This window comes from Lates calcarifer, linkage group LG2, assembly GCF_001640805.2.
Source record: "Lates calcarifer isolate ASB-BC8 linkage group LG2, TLL_Latcal_v3, whole genome shotgun sequence".
NCBI lineage: Eukaryota > Metazoa > Chordata > Actinopteri > Centropomidae > Lates > Lates calcarifer.
In genome coordinates, this window is record NC_066834.1 from 2,346,944 (window position 1) to 2,366,503 (window position 19,560).

The 19,560-nt window shown below is 42.8% G+C and overlaps 1 protein-coding gene across 1 annotated transcript in view; it reads right to left on the reverse strand.

Moving 5' to 3' along the window:
* Positions 1–19,560, reverse strand: part of sox6 (SRY-box transcription factor 6) — a 133,827-nt gene that overhangs the window by 12,087 nt on the left and 102,180 nt on the right. Inside the window, 4 exon segments of the mRNA XM_018684989.2 lie at positions 2,243–2,348; positions 12,288–12,475; positions 12,685–12,865; positions 15,080–15,229. Coding sequence (XP_018540505.1) covers positions 2,243–2,348; positions 12,288–12,475; positions 12,685–12,865; positions 15,080–15,229 — 625 coding nt within the window.

Genomic DNA, 19,560 nt, shown 5'->3' on the forward strand with positions numbered 1-19,560 from the left:
GTGAAATGAAGGAAATCCTATCTATTTCCATTCCATTTGCCACTTTTTCTCCTGTCTTATTTGTCAGGACTTTGGTTGCTACATGCTTTGCAAATATTAGCTTAAGCAACCTAAAGCTTTCTGTGTACTGCTGTGATGACAGAGCTCGGCTGTACACTGGGCCTGCTCAATGTGGCTGCTCTGTTCTGGAGGGAAAGCTGCTACACACCAAAGGGGCTTTCACACCCTATGCAAGGGTTGGGAGGTACACCCAGTAATTTTCCTTTTCAGGAAACACCAAAGTATATGCAGTGTGTTCTGAATTACCGAGGAAAAGTCTGTTGAAATACAGAGGACATTCCAATTGAATTTCTCTCCCTCTGTAACAAAATGCTCCCAAAAATAATTACATTTGTGACTAAAATGATGAATTCCAAAAGTATTCAGTAAAAACTGACTTGGCAATTTGTGGGTCAAAAGACATCCAGATGCCTGTGCTAAAACTGGGCTTGAAAAGTAAATACTTTTATGAGGAATTGGGCATATATAACCATCGCTTAAGCAGAATAAAATTTGACAGTATTTTAATGTGAATCAGATCCTAACTACATGTTGAAATATGGTCTTTTAAATGCCTTTTAAACAACTGTAATGTGTAATGCCAACAAAAACAAAACTTTAACTTGTCAAATTTAGCCCGGTTTTAACCCTGACATCTGCCTGACCTTTGACCTGCAAATCAGTGTTTTCAATGTTATTAAAGGAAGCACAAATTAGATGAAATTAGATAGCTACTGTATGTCTCTATATATCAGGGTATACCAGGGAACCAAGCATCTATTGGTTCAAAGGGGAAGAAAATCCTCACAATAAGGATTTCAAAGTAAACATGTTCTCAGAAGAGTAAACACGCTGTGGTTCACATCATTCAGCCGTATGTGTTTTCCTGTTGGTGAAGCTGAAAGAGACAGACCGATATATTTGTGGCATAAGAGAAGAAATGTTAACTGTGTTTTGAGTTATGTATACTGCTGTGGCTCCCAGCCGTTTCCCCCTGGGAAGAGGACCTCTCGTCTCCTCTAACCTCTGCTTGCTCCTAATCCATAGCCCACTGGGAACACTGATGTGAGGCGTCTGGCGAGAGCCTTTCCCTTGGCCCTGAGCAGGACTTAAAAGGACACAACTGCCCTGGTGTGCGCTCTGTTTCAGTCCTGACTCCACAGCAGCCACAGAGAGAAGGGTTCCCACTGGGAGAATGAGCACTGGAAGCACATCTGTCCGAGGAGTCAGACGGGTGGGATGGGATCTGCTGCTGTGGCTTACATGGGAAACATGTCAATGAATCCACTAAATGCACCTCTAATTCTCATCTTCAGAATTGGGTGTGATGTGAAACTAGGCGAGTAAAAAAAGACATTTGCTTTGGAGTTGGTAAACAAACATTTTTATGGGAAGTGAAATTTTTTCTATAAAAGTCCATGTGAACGAATTATGCAGCTTGTTTCTAAAACTGATGGGAAATGTGTCTAAGATGCTATTTAAAGTTGTTGATAGGTTACATTGTCCTGAGAAATATCTTTGCCTCTGCCTTGAGACTCTTTGAGGCATCAAAGATGAGTCAGAACCTTTTTCCTCTTCGCTCTAGCTCTGAAGTGCCATGGAAACTGCCACAAATATTTATGTCGGACAAACATCGGTGCACTGAGGTACTCCTTGCTCCTGTGTAAGGAGCCAGCGCCACAAAAGGAGATGACGCTTTGTCACACTGGTGCAACCCGAATTTACACCCCTGTGTCTGGGACCTCAAACAAGCACAACAGCAACAGGAGCCGAGATTGGAAAAAAGCCAGCTTTGTCCTCAGACACCCTTGTCCTCCGCTCACCTACCTGTGAAAACCTCTGAGCCACGGCTCATTTCAAACGGCATTCGCCCAAACCCCCCCCCCCCATCTCTTACGTGCACATATGTGTCTGAACACACCCACTCAAGCCGCTTTACCAATCTAACTGTGAAACACAGAGCTGCAGAGTAGCGGCCTTTAAGAGAAATGAAAACTCCTTTTGCTTTCAAAGTTTGAGTGAATAGAAATCCACTCAACGTTATTAATGCTTCAGCACAGAATTCACAGTGAGGTTCAGTTCAGTAAGGTTCAGTGACATTGTATGAATTATGAAGAAACATAACATCATCAGATGTAGAAGCAATCAGTTACAGTTATGTGCAACAGAAACAAAAAAAAGAGAAACTCAAACATGGCCTTACCATCTAGATCCTCTGGCCTGGTGAGGTCAATAACTCTGTGGCCGATCTTCCCTTCCTCACCCAGCTTCCCGAGGTGGTGCCCAATGCTCTCAAAATGTGCCCTCTCCTACAGGGAGATACAAACAGTCAGGTACACAAACAAGCACATACATACACGTTTTTACAGTGATAGAATTGTAAAAAAATAACCCCCATCAGGAATCTGAAATTTTGAAAAGAAAAAAAGTGTCTTTGATAAATGGAGGTTCTTTTGAAGAGCTGCTCTTTTGACATGAGCTAGATGTAGCTTTTTCCTCTCTCATCTCTCTATTCAGCAGCTGCTATAATGGATGACAGGAGGCAGAGAGACAGTGAGGGCCAGGGGTGCTGTAAATAGATTTACAGAAGGATACTTTGTGATCCCGAGCACACAATGGGGCCGTGGCCCTCTTTGCAGTGCTCAGATTTTCCTCTGTAATCTTCTCCTTACATCCTCCCTTGCAGTCTGCAGCGCCCAGAGCTCAGCGCCCATCATTTATTCAGGGTTCATGCTTTGGAGAACACACCGTGTTTTCCCGTTTGTCATGTCGCTTTGTGCTCAGATTAAACTTGGCATCATGTTGTACTTGACGCACAATGAAACCCTGTCATTCAGTGCTCCGTGACAATATTAAATGTCATGTCCGTGTGCATTTACAGAATAAAATAACAGCTTTCGGGGGGCCTCTGAATAGTTGCTGCACATTACACTTAATGTATTATGCAAGGGGAGAGTGCCGACTGCTGCTGGCTCCATTGTTGAATGACCTACTTCCTCAGTGAATACACAGGGCATTAGCAAAGGGCTGTCTTCCTCTCTAAAGACTCAACTAGGAGATGGACACTTTGACTCTGCATGATACAAATAATCTCTCCCCCCCTAGGTTTCGCCTGGATGACACTAAAAGCAGGCATGTTTCCACCATTCAGAAAAAAAATCATTTGTTTTACTCTCAGGGTGAGCGTTCAGTCTCTGCCAAAGATGTACTCTCTGCACTGACCTCTGCCTTTTTCTTTTCTAAACATACCTATCACATGCAGTCTGAACAGATACTCAGGTAAGAGTCCTCGCACAATACTAACAGCTCCCCTGCCACACACACAGACACCAACACACACATTAATCTTTTAGCCCCTACTCAGTAATGCATTGCACCATTTTGTTGTTTTTTCAGTTTTCCTCCCACAGGGAAGTTTTTTTTCCTCTAACTAATAGGAGAAGGTGCTAAAAAATTAAGCAGATCTAACCTAACCTGTAAGCTTAAAATTTTACTGTTAAGGCTGCATTTGATTTATTTTCTTGTCTTCCCCTGCCAGATATAATCATGCTTGGGAACAATAGACATCAGCAATTACAGCACATTTTTGGAAAAAATAAAATAAAATTCAGAAATCTGTCAAAAATGTTTTTTTCTTTTGTTTATCCCTTTTTCTTGAGGGTTAAAAAAGATGACAAGATGAAGGATGGAGATAGTTCCAAGTCCATTTGAGGCATTTCACAGTATTTTGATTTTCCTCATGCTTTTATTTATTCAAGAACTATTCCTCAAAAGAAAGGACTGCGAGAGAGACAGAAAGAGCACTGCAATTTACCATCATACTTGAAGGAGCAGTCATTATTTATAGCCAGCTGAGTGATTCTGATATACAATTAACCACTACCTGCTTATGGCCTGTGATTAGAGCCTGTCTATCTGATGGCCCTTTGCTTACTTAAGTGTTTTCTAATTATGACATATGTGGTGGTCCCTGCTGGGCAAGAGGATGCTTTGTAAAGAGAAGACAGAGTACGGCGCCTCTCTCGGTGTCACACGTCTGTGTAAAGCAACACATGCGCGAGCACGCGCTCACAGAGCCTGTATTCATCACCCAGCCACATTATTGCTCTTAATGAAAAAAGCTAGCAGCCCGATGACAAAGTGACTGATGTGCGATTAGCTGGATGGGCAATGGTGCTGCTTTAGATGCTACTTGGACAGTCCACTAGGAAGACACAGCGTTCGTGGAATACTGTATATCTGTAATAAAGTAGTCATCTCGTCCCTCTTCTGCGCTTCGTTGGTCCCCCCTGATCAATCAAGTCCTTTTATAAACTCATGATCATTAAGCATCATGTTGGGCTGAGAAGGAGAGAGAACAGGGGCCATCAATCAATGAATTTCATTAATAACTAGCTCACTGTTGAACTTCTTTCTCCACTGCACAGTCATATGATTAGTGAACATCAGCACATCAGACAGCTGCGAACGAGACTGAATACGGCTCTTGTTTGAGGTAGCTTCACTTCATTTCACATAAAAAGTATCACTGGGGTTCTTGTAGTTGTACAGAGAACAAGTACATATGCTAAATATGGGGCAGCTTTTTTACACACTATAATATAAACGTGTGGTTACACTAAGTATTCCTCCCCTCCTTGTGTTATCTATGCTAATTAATATTGGACTATCCATGCAATATGGTACCACAAATTTTCATAAAATTTTATATACTGAGTTTAATATACTTATTGGTTATAAGTTTGGTATTTTATATCTGTGAATTAGAATTATAGTTGAAATTAGGGCCATAAATTATCTGCACAGCATCAGGGTTTTGTTTTAAGGCTGGAAAATATTCAGTGAACTAATGCTTCTTTACTGCCCACGCATCAAGTGCTGTGATAAATTAATGGCACTTTTATTATTTTATAGTGTCATTAAATTTTTACTGATCACTCTGACACAGAGAAGTAGCAAAGGACATGCAGTATCTAGGGAAGCTGGCCTTCCTGCCAGAAAAAGAGAGGGAGAGAGTGAAGGGGAGGGAGCCCATCAGTATATGGCTGATATAAAAAAGGTATTTATAATGTGCACTGCAAGGGAATGATAAAAGACTCTGAGCATGAAAAAAATATACAGAAAATTAATGCTGCTAAATGCTGAAAGGCCTTTGAAAGAAAAAAGGTACATAAACAAAGTGGAATGAAAGAACAGATCAAGGATGATGAAGGAAGAGGTAAGATAAAGACACAGGAAACAAAAGACGTAACAGTGCACATTATTCCCCTCCCACTCTGACCATGACTGCTGGCAAGCAGCCGGTCCCTCCCTCAAATGACTTCAGCATGCAGCTCTCCACCCCACAACTAAAATTATAGCAGTGCACGCCGAGCTGTAGTGAAAAACTGCCACCCACAATAATCTCCTCTGCCCTGCCTGTGGAGTCTTTTGTCTTTAAAGTTTGGTAACAGATGCATTTTGTTCAGTTACACATGGCTGCCCAGTGAAGTCATGAGCCAGTCCGGAGAAGTTGTGAGTCACAGAGGAAGAGAGAGGAGTATAAAGAGGATAGATAGCAGAGTCTGTGGAACGTCTTGGGCGAGGGAACCCAAAAGAGCCCTTGTCAGTGCTGTAAAGAGAGCTTTAATCTGGCCGGCCGCAGAACATGTGCCGGAGGCCTGCTGCTCTGCCCACAGGGTGTATTCTGGGCAGAGGCGGGTGGCGGACGGCCCTGTGTATTGTGCCTACTCCTGCCCTGTATTTAGGCAACACACTGCCAATCCTGACGCTCCTTCACCCTCTCTCCTTTGTAAATAGCTCCAGGCTATAGGCAAAGCCATATGGCCTGAGATTGTTCAAATACAGATGAAAGAAAAAAAACATTCAATAGTGAGGTAGACTGTGGTGCAGATCAGCCTGCAGTTGTTTTGGGATTAGCCCAGTTTGTTGAGTATCAGTTTGTCCATCATAAGAAATAATCATAAGAAAAATTGATGCAAAATGTATCACAACACAGCAGATACTGCCTGTGTGTGTGTTTTTTGTTCAAGAATAACCTGACTGTGCTGTTGTTTTAATAGAAAAGCTTGGCCAAGGTGAGGAGATGCTGTAGCAGGCAGAGAGGTTTGGACACAAATTGATACCTTGATGAAACATAGGCCTTGGTACATGTTAAACTACAAGCCTCATCCTTTTGTTGATTTTGTCATATTTTAATTCATTATTAAACACATCAATGTCTTACTCATCACCACTGTTGGTAACTGACCAACAAAAATGATCTGACTCTGTTGAAAAAGGAATAAGGTAAACCAGATAATACAGGCGCAGATTAAGCTGCCATGTTTGCTCGCCAAAACATTTTGACACCAGAATGATTATTTAAAGAGAAAACTGTTTCATTTCTCTCAGCTCTTGCAGCTGGCAGGCATGATACGTTTTAGTCCTTCCAAAAATTACCAGCTGCCAACTTAAAGTCATATAATAGTCTGGTTATTTTTTGGCCATATATGTATGTATATACAGTAAATGACATGTTTAGCCCCCTCTGTGAAGTCTGACAGCAGTGACTGCTGTGCTCTCTGAGATCTCTAAACTACTGGTAAAATCTCATCCGTGTTTCCTTTCCTTTTCACATTGGAAAGTATATGATCGCATGTGTTTAAAATTTTCATGATTGGAACCTTTAACAGCTGCAGGACCCTAAACAGCCACTTATGTTTGATAATGTGCTGAACTGGCTCTGGTTATATCACACACCTGGTATGTGGCAAGTTGAAGGCAATGGCTCTCTGACCACAATACAGGGCTTTGTGTATCAAGTGTCAGTCATCGCTGTGGTCTGCAGACCCTCAGAGTCCTCTCTCTGAGGGTCTCTCAGACTAAGCCCCTCAACAATCTGTCCCAGCCCTGATGGAGACAAAGACTGCACTTCAACATGGCTCCAGCTCCTCACAACTCAGCGCCTCATCTGTTTTGTATTTTTATTGTAACCAGTTGCAATGTTATTTATAAGTCTGCAGCTTTCCAGTAGTTTTTGCTAGTTTTGAACCATTTAAATGTTAAGTACATCCAGCCATGCGGTAAACCCACAGTTCCTTTCATTCAGGCTGTTGCTCTCTTTTTACCCCGAGCTCTCCCTTTGCTAAGGCTAATGCAGGCAGCAGCAGAATCAACAGTAGCAGCCACAAAAGGCTGGCATCTGTTCTATAGTAGTCGTCCTGAACATCACACAGAGCAGAGATGGCCAGCTATTCCAGTCCCATTTGTAGTGCCAGGGCATCACCTCATTTGTTTAAAACAGAGGGAAGAAAGGCCTTTAATTAAATTAAGGAGCTTAAACTATGTACAAAAAATGGTGAGCTAACCCCACTCTGGGCTTTGTGCCAGTTTAATGTTTATTGTGTGTTTTTATTAAAAGGATATGCTGTCATTATTCAGTATGAGTTACTTTTTGTTAAAGGGAAAACAAGTCAAACCCAGAACATGTGACCCTTCAGTGTAAATTTAACGTGTTTGTGTCGTCAGAACAATTCGATTTCTTCTGCATTTCTGGGCATCTGCTTTGTGATGCTTTTGAATGCCTTGTACGTATTTCAGTCAAATGTTTCGGCTGTGCGTTGTGCTCAATTACACTCAGATGTGCTGTAAATGTCATAGTTTTGGGAGTGGGTAACATATATCCATCTCAGCAGTGTGACACATCTCTGACGCAGTGTTAAGTTTTTATGTTCTTCTCCACACTGCTGAGATCATTTGTGTTGACATCATGTACTTTTACGGGTTTCCAATCCTCAATGATCCAGAACTGTTCTCTGGGTCCTCTAGGGGATGTGAAGTTGGGCTGAAATCTCCCGCTTTATCAAACCCTCCAGGTTGCAAACAGCAGGATATTAGAAACTGCAGCATTACCAAATCCCCTTTCGCATGTGGACAAAACCTCAAGACTTGTTGGACACTGGAGCTATTATGTTTCTACTGCAACAATACCATAGACTATAAATGGTCCTTTGTGGCCTATTCTTTTCCTCGCTCTTTGTTGTATGTGCCTTGTGGTGAGCGCGGCATCACAGGTCTTCGCCACTGAGGCCAGCAGCTTTTCTGAGCTACTGCAGCAAGCCAGAAATTCACCATGTTAAATGACAACTGTAGAAAATAATGGAGCTACCACCGCCAAGTGACCCTACCAAGATGCAGTCTTGATGTCTTTCTGGGGAAGAGGCGAGACAGAGCAAAAGACCTGACCTGGAACAGGAGCCCGCAGACACACACACTCGCACAGGCACATATTATACAGAGTCATACATTATTTTTATTCTTTTGGCAAATGTGAACAATTGGACAAAGCATTAATGTAAGCAATCTTCACAATAGCACTTGCTGGCTACAGCCAGTGTCTGGGAGCTGAGCATAATCTAATTTGGATGGGCAAACCCTTGTATGCCAAGGATTTACATTGCAGCCAAAACGCCTTGGTTTGCAATTTCCAAGACAGCAGTCGAAAAGGAGCAGAAAATTGCTTCCAGGGCTGCAGACCAGACAAGATTATATTCAAAGTCTTTGTGAGGGCTTTGCCTGAATAGGGTCCTGGCATCACACACACACACACACACACACACATGCATGCATGCACATGTAGGCATGCACTCACACACAAAATCACACATATACACATGCAGGAGGGAACAGTGTAACCACTATAACCAATAGGTTAGGAGTCTGGATTTTGTGGAGCACCAGTGTAAGCTCCATTTGAATATTTACAGGCTGAGCTTTGGGATACGGGAAATGGACAATTGTAGTCATCAATACTGAGGAGGGGAGGTGTTGTGGGGCAGAAAAGGGCAGTTCAATAGGTTAATACAGTGGCCTTTCACCTTTTGATTCCAGTTAGGGACATGTCAGCAGAGGAATATATTTTATCTCACACAACCTCCGGGACATCACATATATAACGTCTCTCTGAACTAAAGCAAAGGGAAATGGATGCATCGGTGTAGAAATCAGTCATACCTGACTGTACAGGGGCAATAAACTGCAGATTTGGGCCACATGACTCATTTGCCCAAAATGTGATAAGACCTTCTTCCCCTGCTCTCTGGCTGTTGGCAGACTCTCATCTCTGCTCTGCTTTTTCTAACCACTCACACTGGACACCACCTCAGTCAGGGACTTGCCAACGTGTGTGTACAACAACAATGAAGGCTAGAAGTTTGAAATATGAAGTAAAATAGATCTAGTTTTCTTTGGTGACAGAGAAAACAGTTGTTGAGGCTGAGAACTGAATTGCATCATCAAGTACTGCTTAATCTGTTTTTTCTATAATGCCACTACTTACCTAAAATCAAATTTGTAGCACTTTATTACGTAAGCTGTATATAGTATCTAAATCCAATGAAGGTCACTTGGCATAAGTTACTTTGTGGAATTTAACCTTCACCCATGACCATGAAAAACAGCAGGGTCTGTTATAGCCACAGTGCATAATAGGGGGAAACAATTCAAATGGTTACAAATGGATTCAGATGTACTGTATTTGACTGTAGGCATACTGGTGCATTCTAGGTAAAAGCTTCCACTGGGCGAGGAGGAGATGGTAAATAATGGAACAAAGTAATTGCCCTCTGCAGACAATAATACCTTTAGATAAATATTTCAAAAAGGTAAATTGCAGAAGGGTTGTAAAAGGTTTTATTGTACTGATGGGATATAGTAAAAACAGACAAATAAAAAGACAAGCAAGAAGATCCTACTCCCGTAAAGCATGAATATTTTACATGTCCTCAGGTTAAAGGCTTGTACACTGTAGAACAGAGAGTCTGATCTGCACCATGTTCTCCTAGGTCAACGGCCAGGGAGGGAGGGAGGGTGGGAGAGAGAGCTAGAGCCATAGTGATAAAGGTTAGGGAGGAATGCATTGTACTGTTCAGACACACTTTGTATGAAAAGATGAATTGATCCATCTGTAAGCAGCACTTAGACCCACTCCTCTGCCCGGTCATTACAGTGGGATAAATCAATATTTAATATCCCCCTCTAACAGCCACACTGGATGATCTTAACCTCTCCTTAATCCCATTTATGTTACCTTTCCAGAATCTTCTTCATGTAAGCTCTCACTATGATAAACTTCCAAACAAGAGACTGGGAGGGGAGCTATTAAAGACCACACCATATTTATGTCAGGTGAGGCGCTTTCTTGAAATATTAATATTCTGAAACTGACCAAAGTGAAAGCTTTTATCTGGGGCGTTCAAACCTTTCTAGTCCGTTGGCTTGTATCAGCAAAAGGCTCTCTCTCCTTCTCTCTTATTTCACCGCTGAATTACAACCTGCTGTTCTTTATTGCGGCCGAAGGATGAAGATGATGGGGCAATTCTTTTAGCTGACTTGATAAAGCGTGCCTCTAATTTCACACCATCCTAATAGGAGCAGTGTCACTGGAACTAAGAGGTGACGATATCTCACTGTGATTTGCACGAGCCAGAGAGTCCAGCACGAGCTCGGTTAAGGTGCCATTCAACAAGACACATAAATGATGTTGTAATGGAAACAGAAACGTATTAGCTGAGGTGATTCCTTCAATTATTGATATTAGCAGGTCTTTGCAAGAAACACAGGTGTGTGTGTAGGGCCTCAGTGACTTCAACTGGGGGGTTGTAGCAATACAACATTTTCCACCTGAACATCCTCCAATCATTATCTGCCATTTCATTTTTGTGTCATCAGTGTTATTATCCAATGAGTGTACTCGGTTCGTAAATAGTATCCCAGTTTATGGCCCCTACCTTCCCCCACATGTGCACACACTCTGTTTCTGTTTCTCTTTCCCTTTCTTAAAAACACACTCAGTCTTCTCGGGTGGCAAAAACAGACAAAAGGTAGATTACAGGTGAGGAGTGACTGACTATGTCAAGCGGGAGATCCCTTTAAAAAACAAAACAAAAGTAAAGCAACAAAAAAGAAAAGCATTCTCCTCCTCTTAAACACAGATTGAACAGACAAGTCCAAAATCCAAACAAAACTAAGTCCCACAAAAGGGAATAAAAAGGCATGAAGCTCTACCTGCTAAGGACAATGAAGCTGTAGGTGTGTGCTGCCTGTGGAAAATGGCTCTTTACAGGCATTGTTCATTTGCTGCTTTCATGTCATAACAGATTCAGCTGCTTGGTTGACCACAGGCTCACCTTAGTTGGGAGGCAGCTTTATCAGCTCCTGTGACTGAAAACAGCGTGCTTACTTACTCATGCTAAAAGCCTCACATATTGTGTTGTAACTAAATTAAAAAATAAAAAAAAAAACAGGGGAGAAGAGGCTTTGTGGAAGAAGATTAGTCTGTGTTCTTGTTTAAATTTAAGGAAAAAATTATGGCGTGGTAAAAAAGACATGGTATTATGGATTGATTTGTTACTGTAAAGATTTTTTCTCCTCTGTTAGTAAGGGGTGAGTGCAGGAGAGGCTCCTTCTCTGTCCTCTCTGTGGGCTGCACTAATTTATTTCCTTCACTTCAGTAAGAGCATAGTTGATTGCCACCTGCGTAGACAGTGATCTCTTCCAAACACCAAATTAGGGGGAAATCAAAATAGATATTCATTGACTTTTTTACATATACATTGACCTAGTTGAGGCTGTTGGTTGAAAGTGTCAGGTACTGAAATATTAATGAGCATCGCTCCCAGTTCCTGCCTGCTCCTCACAGCCAACTGGCAACATGGCATCAAGCTGAAGAGAGGAGGACAGCTTTTTTCTCTCCTTGATTGACTCATCGATTGAAGATATTTTTAAAGGGAATCCCTGGGAGTGTGTGCTCCTGGTACAAAGCAGCCCCATCCCGTGTCAGGGGACGGAGAGGGCTGCGAGTCTGCTTTAATTGGGCAGAGACTTCAGAGTCTTCTTAACCCACACCGGGCACTGCCATGGCCTGTCACGGCCCTCACACCAACATCAACAACGCCGGGTCCTCAAAACGCGCATGCACAAACATATTCATACTAATTTGAGTAAACAGACACGTACATGCTGAACTATGCCAGCTCTTATCAATATGACCACTCTGGAAATGGATTAAAGAAAAATATTAATCTTAAGAATAAGACAGAACTTTAGAACTTGAAGAATGACTGCTGTATTGAAATCACCATGTTCTACTTTCTTTAATAGTTTCTGAACAGTTGCTCTGTTTTTTCTTTATGGAAAAAAAAGCTTGCAAAGGAGAAAACCTGAACCAGGAATAAAAGAGTGATAGACTTTATGATAGTAGCACAAACCTTGTCAACTCTGCAGTTGTTGAGGCCCACTGAGCTGAGGGCGGACAGCTTCGCCTCCATGCCTTGCTGGTGATGTTGCAGCTGTTCCCTCTGGATCTGCTCCCTCATTTTCCGAGCCTCCTGGATGGCCTTCATCACCGTGTCCTGGTCCCCGAACAGCGCAGTAGAGTTTAGGCTGGACAGAATATCTACACACGCATACACAGTGGAGCAAAATTAGTCCGTTAGAAATATCCTATACTGCCAAAACAAACAACTTCACACAACATCTTGAGAGTGGCATTTATTTGTGAAATATCAAATGCCGAAACAGGACCAAGACCTTGCAGTGTGGTAAAGTAAATCTGTGTGTATGTATGAGCTTTTTGTTTATGAAGTGGAGACACTCAGGTCTTACCCAGAGACGAACCCCGTCCCAGGCCTACTCCGAGCGGGCTGGGGATGCCACCCTTGCCAAGGAGACTGTTGGGGCTGTTTTTACTGCCGGGGAACAGGTTTTGTGTCGGGGATGTGGGGGATTTGACCAGTTCTGTCGTCTTTGGCCGAGCAGACAGGTTGAGCGGCTGTGTTCCTTCCTCCTACGGCAGCAGAGATAGGAGTATGAGAGAAGACAGATGTGAATAGGTGGCCTTCCTCCCCTCCCCTTTTGGAGGAGCTCCGGATTCCCAGACAGCACAGTTCTCCTCTGTTCCTGGTTAATTATAGGATCCCTATCCTGACCCACACCTCCTCCCCTATTCTTCCCTCTCTTTGCTTTTTCTCTCCTCTCCTCTCCTCGTCCATCCTTCCTTTAGGAGCTGTGCCACTGCGATCTTCCTCACAGTTGCCCGGCGCCTTTGTTCACACTAATTAAAGCAGATTCTGTCTCTCTGTACATCTTCATCTGTTCACCCTCTCCTCCTCCCTGCTCTCTGTGTCTGCACTCTGGTTCGAAGAATAAATAATGACCAGATAACGGCGGTGCCAGTGATCAAAGACAGCTGTTCCATTCATCAGATGTCGACTTGCATTATCTACTTCATTAACTTGTTTTCTAATTTCATTCCTCATTTGTGCATACTTGGTGTCATCATATGCTTTGATATGCCTATTGCGGAAAAAAGATGTGATTTGAAAGTTTAAAAAAAAAAAACCAATAGTGTAGTTCTGAGATGAGGTCAGAGGACGATGTATGTGTTGCTGTATTTGCTGGGCTGGTTTCAGCCTTTTAGAGCAGGCATTGATGTGAGATGAAGAGCACTATTCTCTGAGGTGCCATTCTCAGCAATTTGTCTGCTGGGACCAAACATGTTTAATCTGCGGGTACCTGCAAATAAACAATGGGAGGCAGAGGCCAAGTATTTCAGGACTTGCTCCTTCGCTTAAAGCAGTTTAAAAACTGAACGTTTACATTTTTGTCCAATATAAAAATAAATGTAAAATATAGTTAAATAATTTTAAATATCAGAATCAAATTAATCAAAAATATCATCAATCCCTTATTAGATATCTATTCACCTTAGGTATAAATAAATTCCAAGATGATGGACAAATTCAATATGCAGAAGCAATAGGTTTACTTAAAAACAATAAATGCTGGGTGAGTCTGAATAGAAGTAACTTAAACATTTGCATTCCAGAAGAAAAATCTCACTTTTCACAGTATAAATCGCCCCGTGTATACAGCAGTCCTTTAAACAGATTAGGGCTCATGCTGTCATTAAAAGTATTTTTCAAAGCCCAAGTGTCTCCTTGTCCAAACATATGGCTGAAGCATACACTGCCCCAAGGCCTTGTTATTGCTGTGCCAATAACAGTTTGTCATGCAGTGAAGCTGAAAGCAGACAAACAACAAACTAAAGGCATCTGATTCCACTGGACTGTGGGTGCAGATGGGAGGATGCCAGTGTGTGTTTGCTTTCCAATTACATATGATGCATTTCTCTAAAAGTCCTTCACTGAAAATCCTTCATTTTGTAATATTTGTAATATTTTGACTAGAACTGGCTTTGTATTACTATTGGCCTAATTGGCATCCATCTAACCTGATAAACAGAGCATTGTACTCCTGTGATGACATGACAGTGTTGAGTCAGTTTGAGGGCAATCTTTCAATGTAAATCCCAGGAGGTGGAAGAAGAATTGTGTGTGTGTGTGTGTATGTGTGTGAGTGAAGAGAAAGCCAGTGCCTTGCTACCATTTCAAGGAGATGATTTATGGTCTTTCTCCATTGTGATATTATTAAGCTAAACTACTGCAAATGGGCGTATGTTTCTGATTATGGCCTTAGTGAGTGGGGATGATGAATATGGCCTTTCCTCTGCATGGAGGTCTAGTGGAGTAATGCCATACAGCAGCAGAAAACACACGTCCTGCATTTGGTTTGTTTATGAGGCAAAAAAAAGGGGAAAAAAAAAAGTTGTCAATCCTACTTTTGCTTCACTTTTGTCAGCATTTAAACAGCACCATTGTATTGTTTTTTTTTTCATTTCAGTCACAAAAAAAGAAGAAAAAAAATCATTGTGAAGAAAAAAAAATTAGAAACCATGTGTTCCACAAATTACTGGCTTGGAGCAGCCATAGCCATAGCAACCATGTCCATAGAGTTCTGGTCAGGGCCTTGTTAAAGCACCACAGATTGATGGCCTGCTGGAGGTTGGGCCCAGCACTAGCCGGCTGTAAGTATTGACTGAAGTAGTGAACAGTGTAGATGCTAGTTTATTCAGACAACACCGACTAGGCTAAGCTAGGTCAAGTACCACTCAAGGCTTAGACTGGTGTTTGGGTGCGTTGAAGGAATTGAGGGTTTGTACCTTGACTTGAGTGATGGGACTGGAGGAACTCTTGTCGTTCTTCAGAGAGGAGGGAGAAATGGGCCCGCTCGCATTGAGGGGCTGGGGGAGCGGAGGCATCTTGGCTCCAGGAGAGACCTGCATGCTGGCAAGCTGGGCGGCATACAGTTGCTGTAGGGAGGTGGAGAAGCCCGCAAGGCGTTAACATCCAAATCCAGCAAACATTCAAAGTTTTATATTCTGTCTTTTCCTCTCCCTAGAACTCTCTGCCTCTGTGTCTGCCTTCATCTCCCCCCTCTCTCTTTTACGTCTTTCCTCTCTTTCCATGAGGCTGGCAGAGAACCTCCATCAAAGGTCTTAACTGTATTTCAAAGGCTGAACCCAGAGAGAGACAGCAGTCTTAAAAACCACACAGAGATGGCTTTCATTCAAAATACTTGGAGCCCCTATTTTCCACTCATCACAGAGAAAAGTTTGCCGACTGGATGCAAGTGTGTTAGCAAAGATCTCTCATTTCTCTAGATCTACACAGCTTCCTATTGAAGTTTTTGGCCTGTGATTTGTCTCCACGCTGCCATGTGAGACAGTCCCATTCCACAATGTTAGAAACCCAACCTCAGTTGGATTGCCATCACAGAATATTTTTTAACACAAGCATTATTAAGGCTTAGAAACCTGCACAAAGAACACTGATGTAATCACCGTTATTTTCCTTGGCGTTAAATCAGTAAGATGTCCAACTGTTGGTGACATTACCACACAAGTGGATGGTTCAAATGACTGGCGAAGCACTCAGTAACAGTTGTGCCTGTAACAGGGTTGAACTCTGAAAGCTCAATTTACATTTCCACCGCTGGGTTGATTATGTGGCATATGCTAGAAAGGGTGGTTAAAGACGTTGATATGAGGGTTTGGAAGTATTTTTAAAAAATCTGGTGAGCCACAGACTGCTAATTGTCTGTTGGATCAGATTTTTGACACAGTAATTCATCCTTTATCCTGGATAAAGTTACAGTTAATGTTGTCTGTATATTTTTTATATCATTAAAACGTGAAATAAATAATATCAGACTGATTTAATTATTATTTTTGTGCTTGTTTTTCTGTGCCCACAGAGCCCAGTACTCCTGCACTGCTGAGACTTCTTTCCGCCCCAGGTCTGTATTGATTGGCCACCAGGTAAGTGATGAAATTGGCTTTTGTCTCCCGCTGCAAATGGCAGGGGTTTGTCAAATAGAGAAAGAGTGTTACTCCATGTAGCCTTAGACCTCACACCATCAGACAGATAGCACCCCTCAGCTCCCCCACTGGCCTGCTTTCTTCAGACTAGGTAAACCTTACGGTTTGTAGTGTTATTCAGTCAGATGGTGCTGTCAGGGACAATCTAATTTCTCTTCCTCGAGCCAATCAGCAAACCATTTCTCATTTCCTGGTTCGACTGGTCACATACAGACTGCATTTGTGTGGATGGAAAAAAGTGACCCGGCCCCGCTGGCCTCACCTTCGGTGGCGTAGATGCAGGCTAAAGCCAAACAAAGCACTTTATGTCCATGCACATATCTCCAGATATAAACACATATGTGCTCCTGTAAGAAACTTTATCACTGCTATATAAGCGGCAGTACAAAAGGTCCATTCTTCCAGGGGACCTGGGGATAACAACAGCACATGGGCAGCGGAAATGACAGACTGATTATGTTCCCACAATGATAGCACTGCCCCCACCTCCCTCACAAACAGCCTTTTGTCTCCGACAGGAATGGACACAGGAGCGTACCCAACTCTATTTTCTCCTCATCTGAGCTAGACTTAGTTAATGTCAGTGGTAAAGGCACTCTGTGTGTCTGTGTGTGTCGGGGAGAGAGAGAGAAAAAACAGTGACAGAGAAAGAGAGAGGGGGATACTCCATTCACTGGCTGTCACTCCAGGCTACACAAGTCTTAGTAGAGGAGCGGAAGCTGAGTCTGTTGGACAGATGTTTGCTAACAGGCCTGTCGCTTGGGCATGCCCCTGACCTTGAGTGGGAAGAACTTTATTGTCCCGGAAAAAGAGCATAATTAGACTTTGCCTCAAATTAAATGCAGTCAGGATGCCCCTTTTCAGCACTGATTAGCAGGTCAGTGCCACGGGGTGAGAAGCAACGTCTACGCTTGTAACCAGGAACAGTCCAAGAGCCAAGGAACAATAAATACAATCAGGGGGAAAGTCAGTTGAAAGGTGTGTTAACCCACCACAGGCTCAGACAGATATGACATAGATCAGTGTTCAGTGTGTGTAGTCTGGATGTATTTGCCTTGTTGTTATGGTGTGGCTTGGTAAAAATCTAAGACAATGAGTTTACAGCAGATTACAAAATAGTTTGACTCCTGGCATCTACTTTAGTTAGAGAAACAACCTAAAACATCACAGGAAGTTGTTGATATAACAGGCACCGGAGTGTCAAAGGCTGAAGGATGATGCATCCTGCCAAGGCTAGTCTCCCTAAGCAGAAGACATCTGCCTGCCTCCCCCAGTTGACTCTCTCACATCTAATAGCCCCATCTTCATATCTACTTGCCAGGTGGGGGCAGCAAAAGGTTCATGGTAATGAGGGTCAAGCTGAAAGTCAATGCTCCAACTCTGGGGGTATTGGAGGAGTAGGTGAAAGCCTGAGTGGAGCTCAGGGTCCTCCTCTTTCCATTCTCTCTTGCTTTTTCTTCCCCTTCTACACTCTTAACACCAGCTGTTTTTTCTTTTTTTGAGCAGGGAAACACATCTTCTAGGACACATAATATTTCTGTTCATGAAAAGATATAGAGCAGCGCACTGAGGCACAGCTTGTATGATGGTTGAGAATGGCAAAATGAAATAATAGCTAATGAGATTGCAATGTGGGTGTTAAAAGAAATCTGGCAAAACAGAAATATGAGCCTGTATGTTATGTGTTCTCTTAGCCTGAAAGCAGGAGTGACTTCATGCCATTTTCCATTATTTAAACATGTGCATGTGTGTAACTAGTAGTTTTTTGTTTCTTTAGTGCTTTAAAAGGATTTGCCTTTGCCTCAAAAACAGCCCTATCTTTTAATACTGAAGCAACAAACATAAATGAGCAGACACACAAACACAGAATCTAAGGTTTTTCTTCTGACCCTCGTTCCCTGTTTCCCAGTAGAGCGGAGCAGATCTCAGCAAGCATGGATTCAAAGTGAGTGCAGCACGCCCAAGGTCAGCCTGTTAGCCTCTGGTAATTAAAAACAAGCCCTCTGGAGGCAGCAGAGGTTAAACAGGGAGGTTCACTTTTCTGCCTGCGACATTAAACTGAGATTACACACTCTGCTGATGATGTTAGACATCTCAGAAGTATGATATGCAATTAAGACGGGCACCCTGGGTTTGTTTAGTAGAACAACAAAGCTGATAATATGGCTCAATATGCAATATAATCAATTATGAGAAAAACATTCATTTTCTCAGAGCTTCCATCTGTGCTTTTTTTTCTTCCGTGAGCACGTGCCTTGTAGTATGAAGGGAGAAAAAACTTTCTGTGGAAAAACAAATGCGCATCTTGTTTTTCGCAGTCGCAGCGTGGCAATATGTGCTGGAAAATACAGTGGCAGATATTTGTCAGATTTATTGCTGCCAGCAATGACGGTGCATTGCACATGTACAACTGTGGCTTCCAAAAATATAAAAATATAAGACAGAAAAATTTACCAAAAAACCAAACAACCATGATACCATTAGACATCCTCTGCATTTTACATGAGATATGTATCATCTGACGACCACCGCACTTTCTTTAGCTCACTCTCATCTTTTTGTCTCTGCGAGTGCGTCTGTCTGTCTGTCTGTCTGTCAATGTCTCATTCACCTCTGCCTGGCCTGGGCGCTGAGCACTGGGCTGGATATGAGGGCATTTACTGTGCTTCAGTGCACCACACCATTTAAAAGGCAGCACAGCGCCAGCCCCGTTTGCCACAAGGCTTGTACAGGCTCATTGCCCATGGCGACCAGGCAGGCTGACCCAGGCTAGGCCCAGATGTCAGGAGTGGAGGAAGGCGTCCTGGTGCACTGTGCCGATGCTTTCCAGTATGGCCCAACATCTGTCTCATCTGCTGGCACCCAACCTGCTCTGCTCTTACTCCTCCCTCCTCTTGCCTTTCTCTATTTCTCTATCTCACATCTACAGTATATATTATATATATATATATATGTGTGTGTGTGTGTGAGTGAATGTGTAAGTCCTTCTCTATCAGTTTCTTTCTCTGGCTCACACACACACAAACACAGTCCACCTCATGTAAGTGTGTGGGTTTCTCCAAGCCCAGGGGCCCCAGATCCAGCCCTCCCATTCAGTGTTGCTCACTGCATTATCCACTCTATCTGTCCATCTGTCCCTCTGTTCACCACTGCCTCTATCCAGCTGCTCACCTCGCCGTCCTATTAGCCAGCCTTCCGCACACAGCTAGCGTTGCTGCACTGCTCTGGGTTACCTTCAAAGACTGAGCTCCTCTGCTCATAAA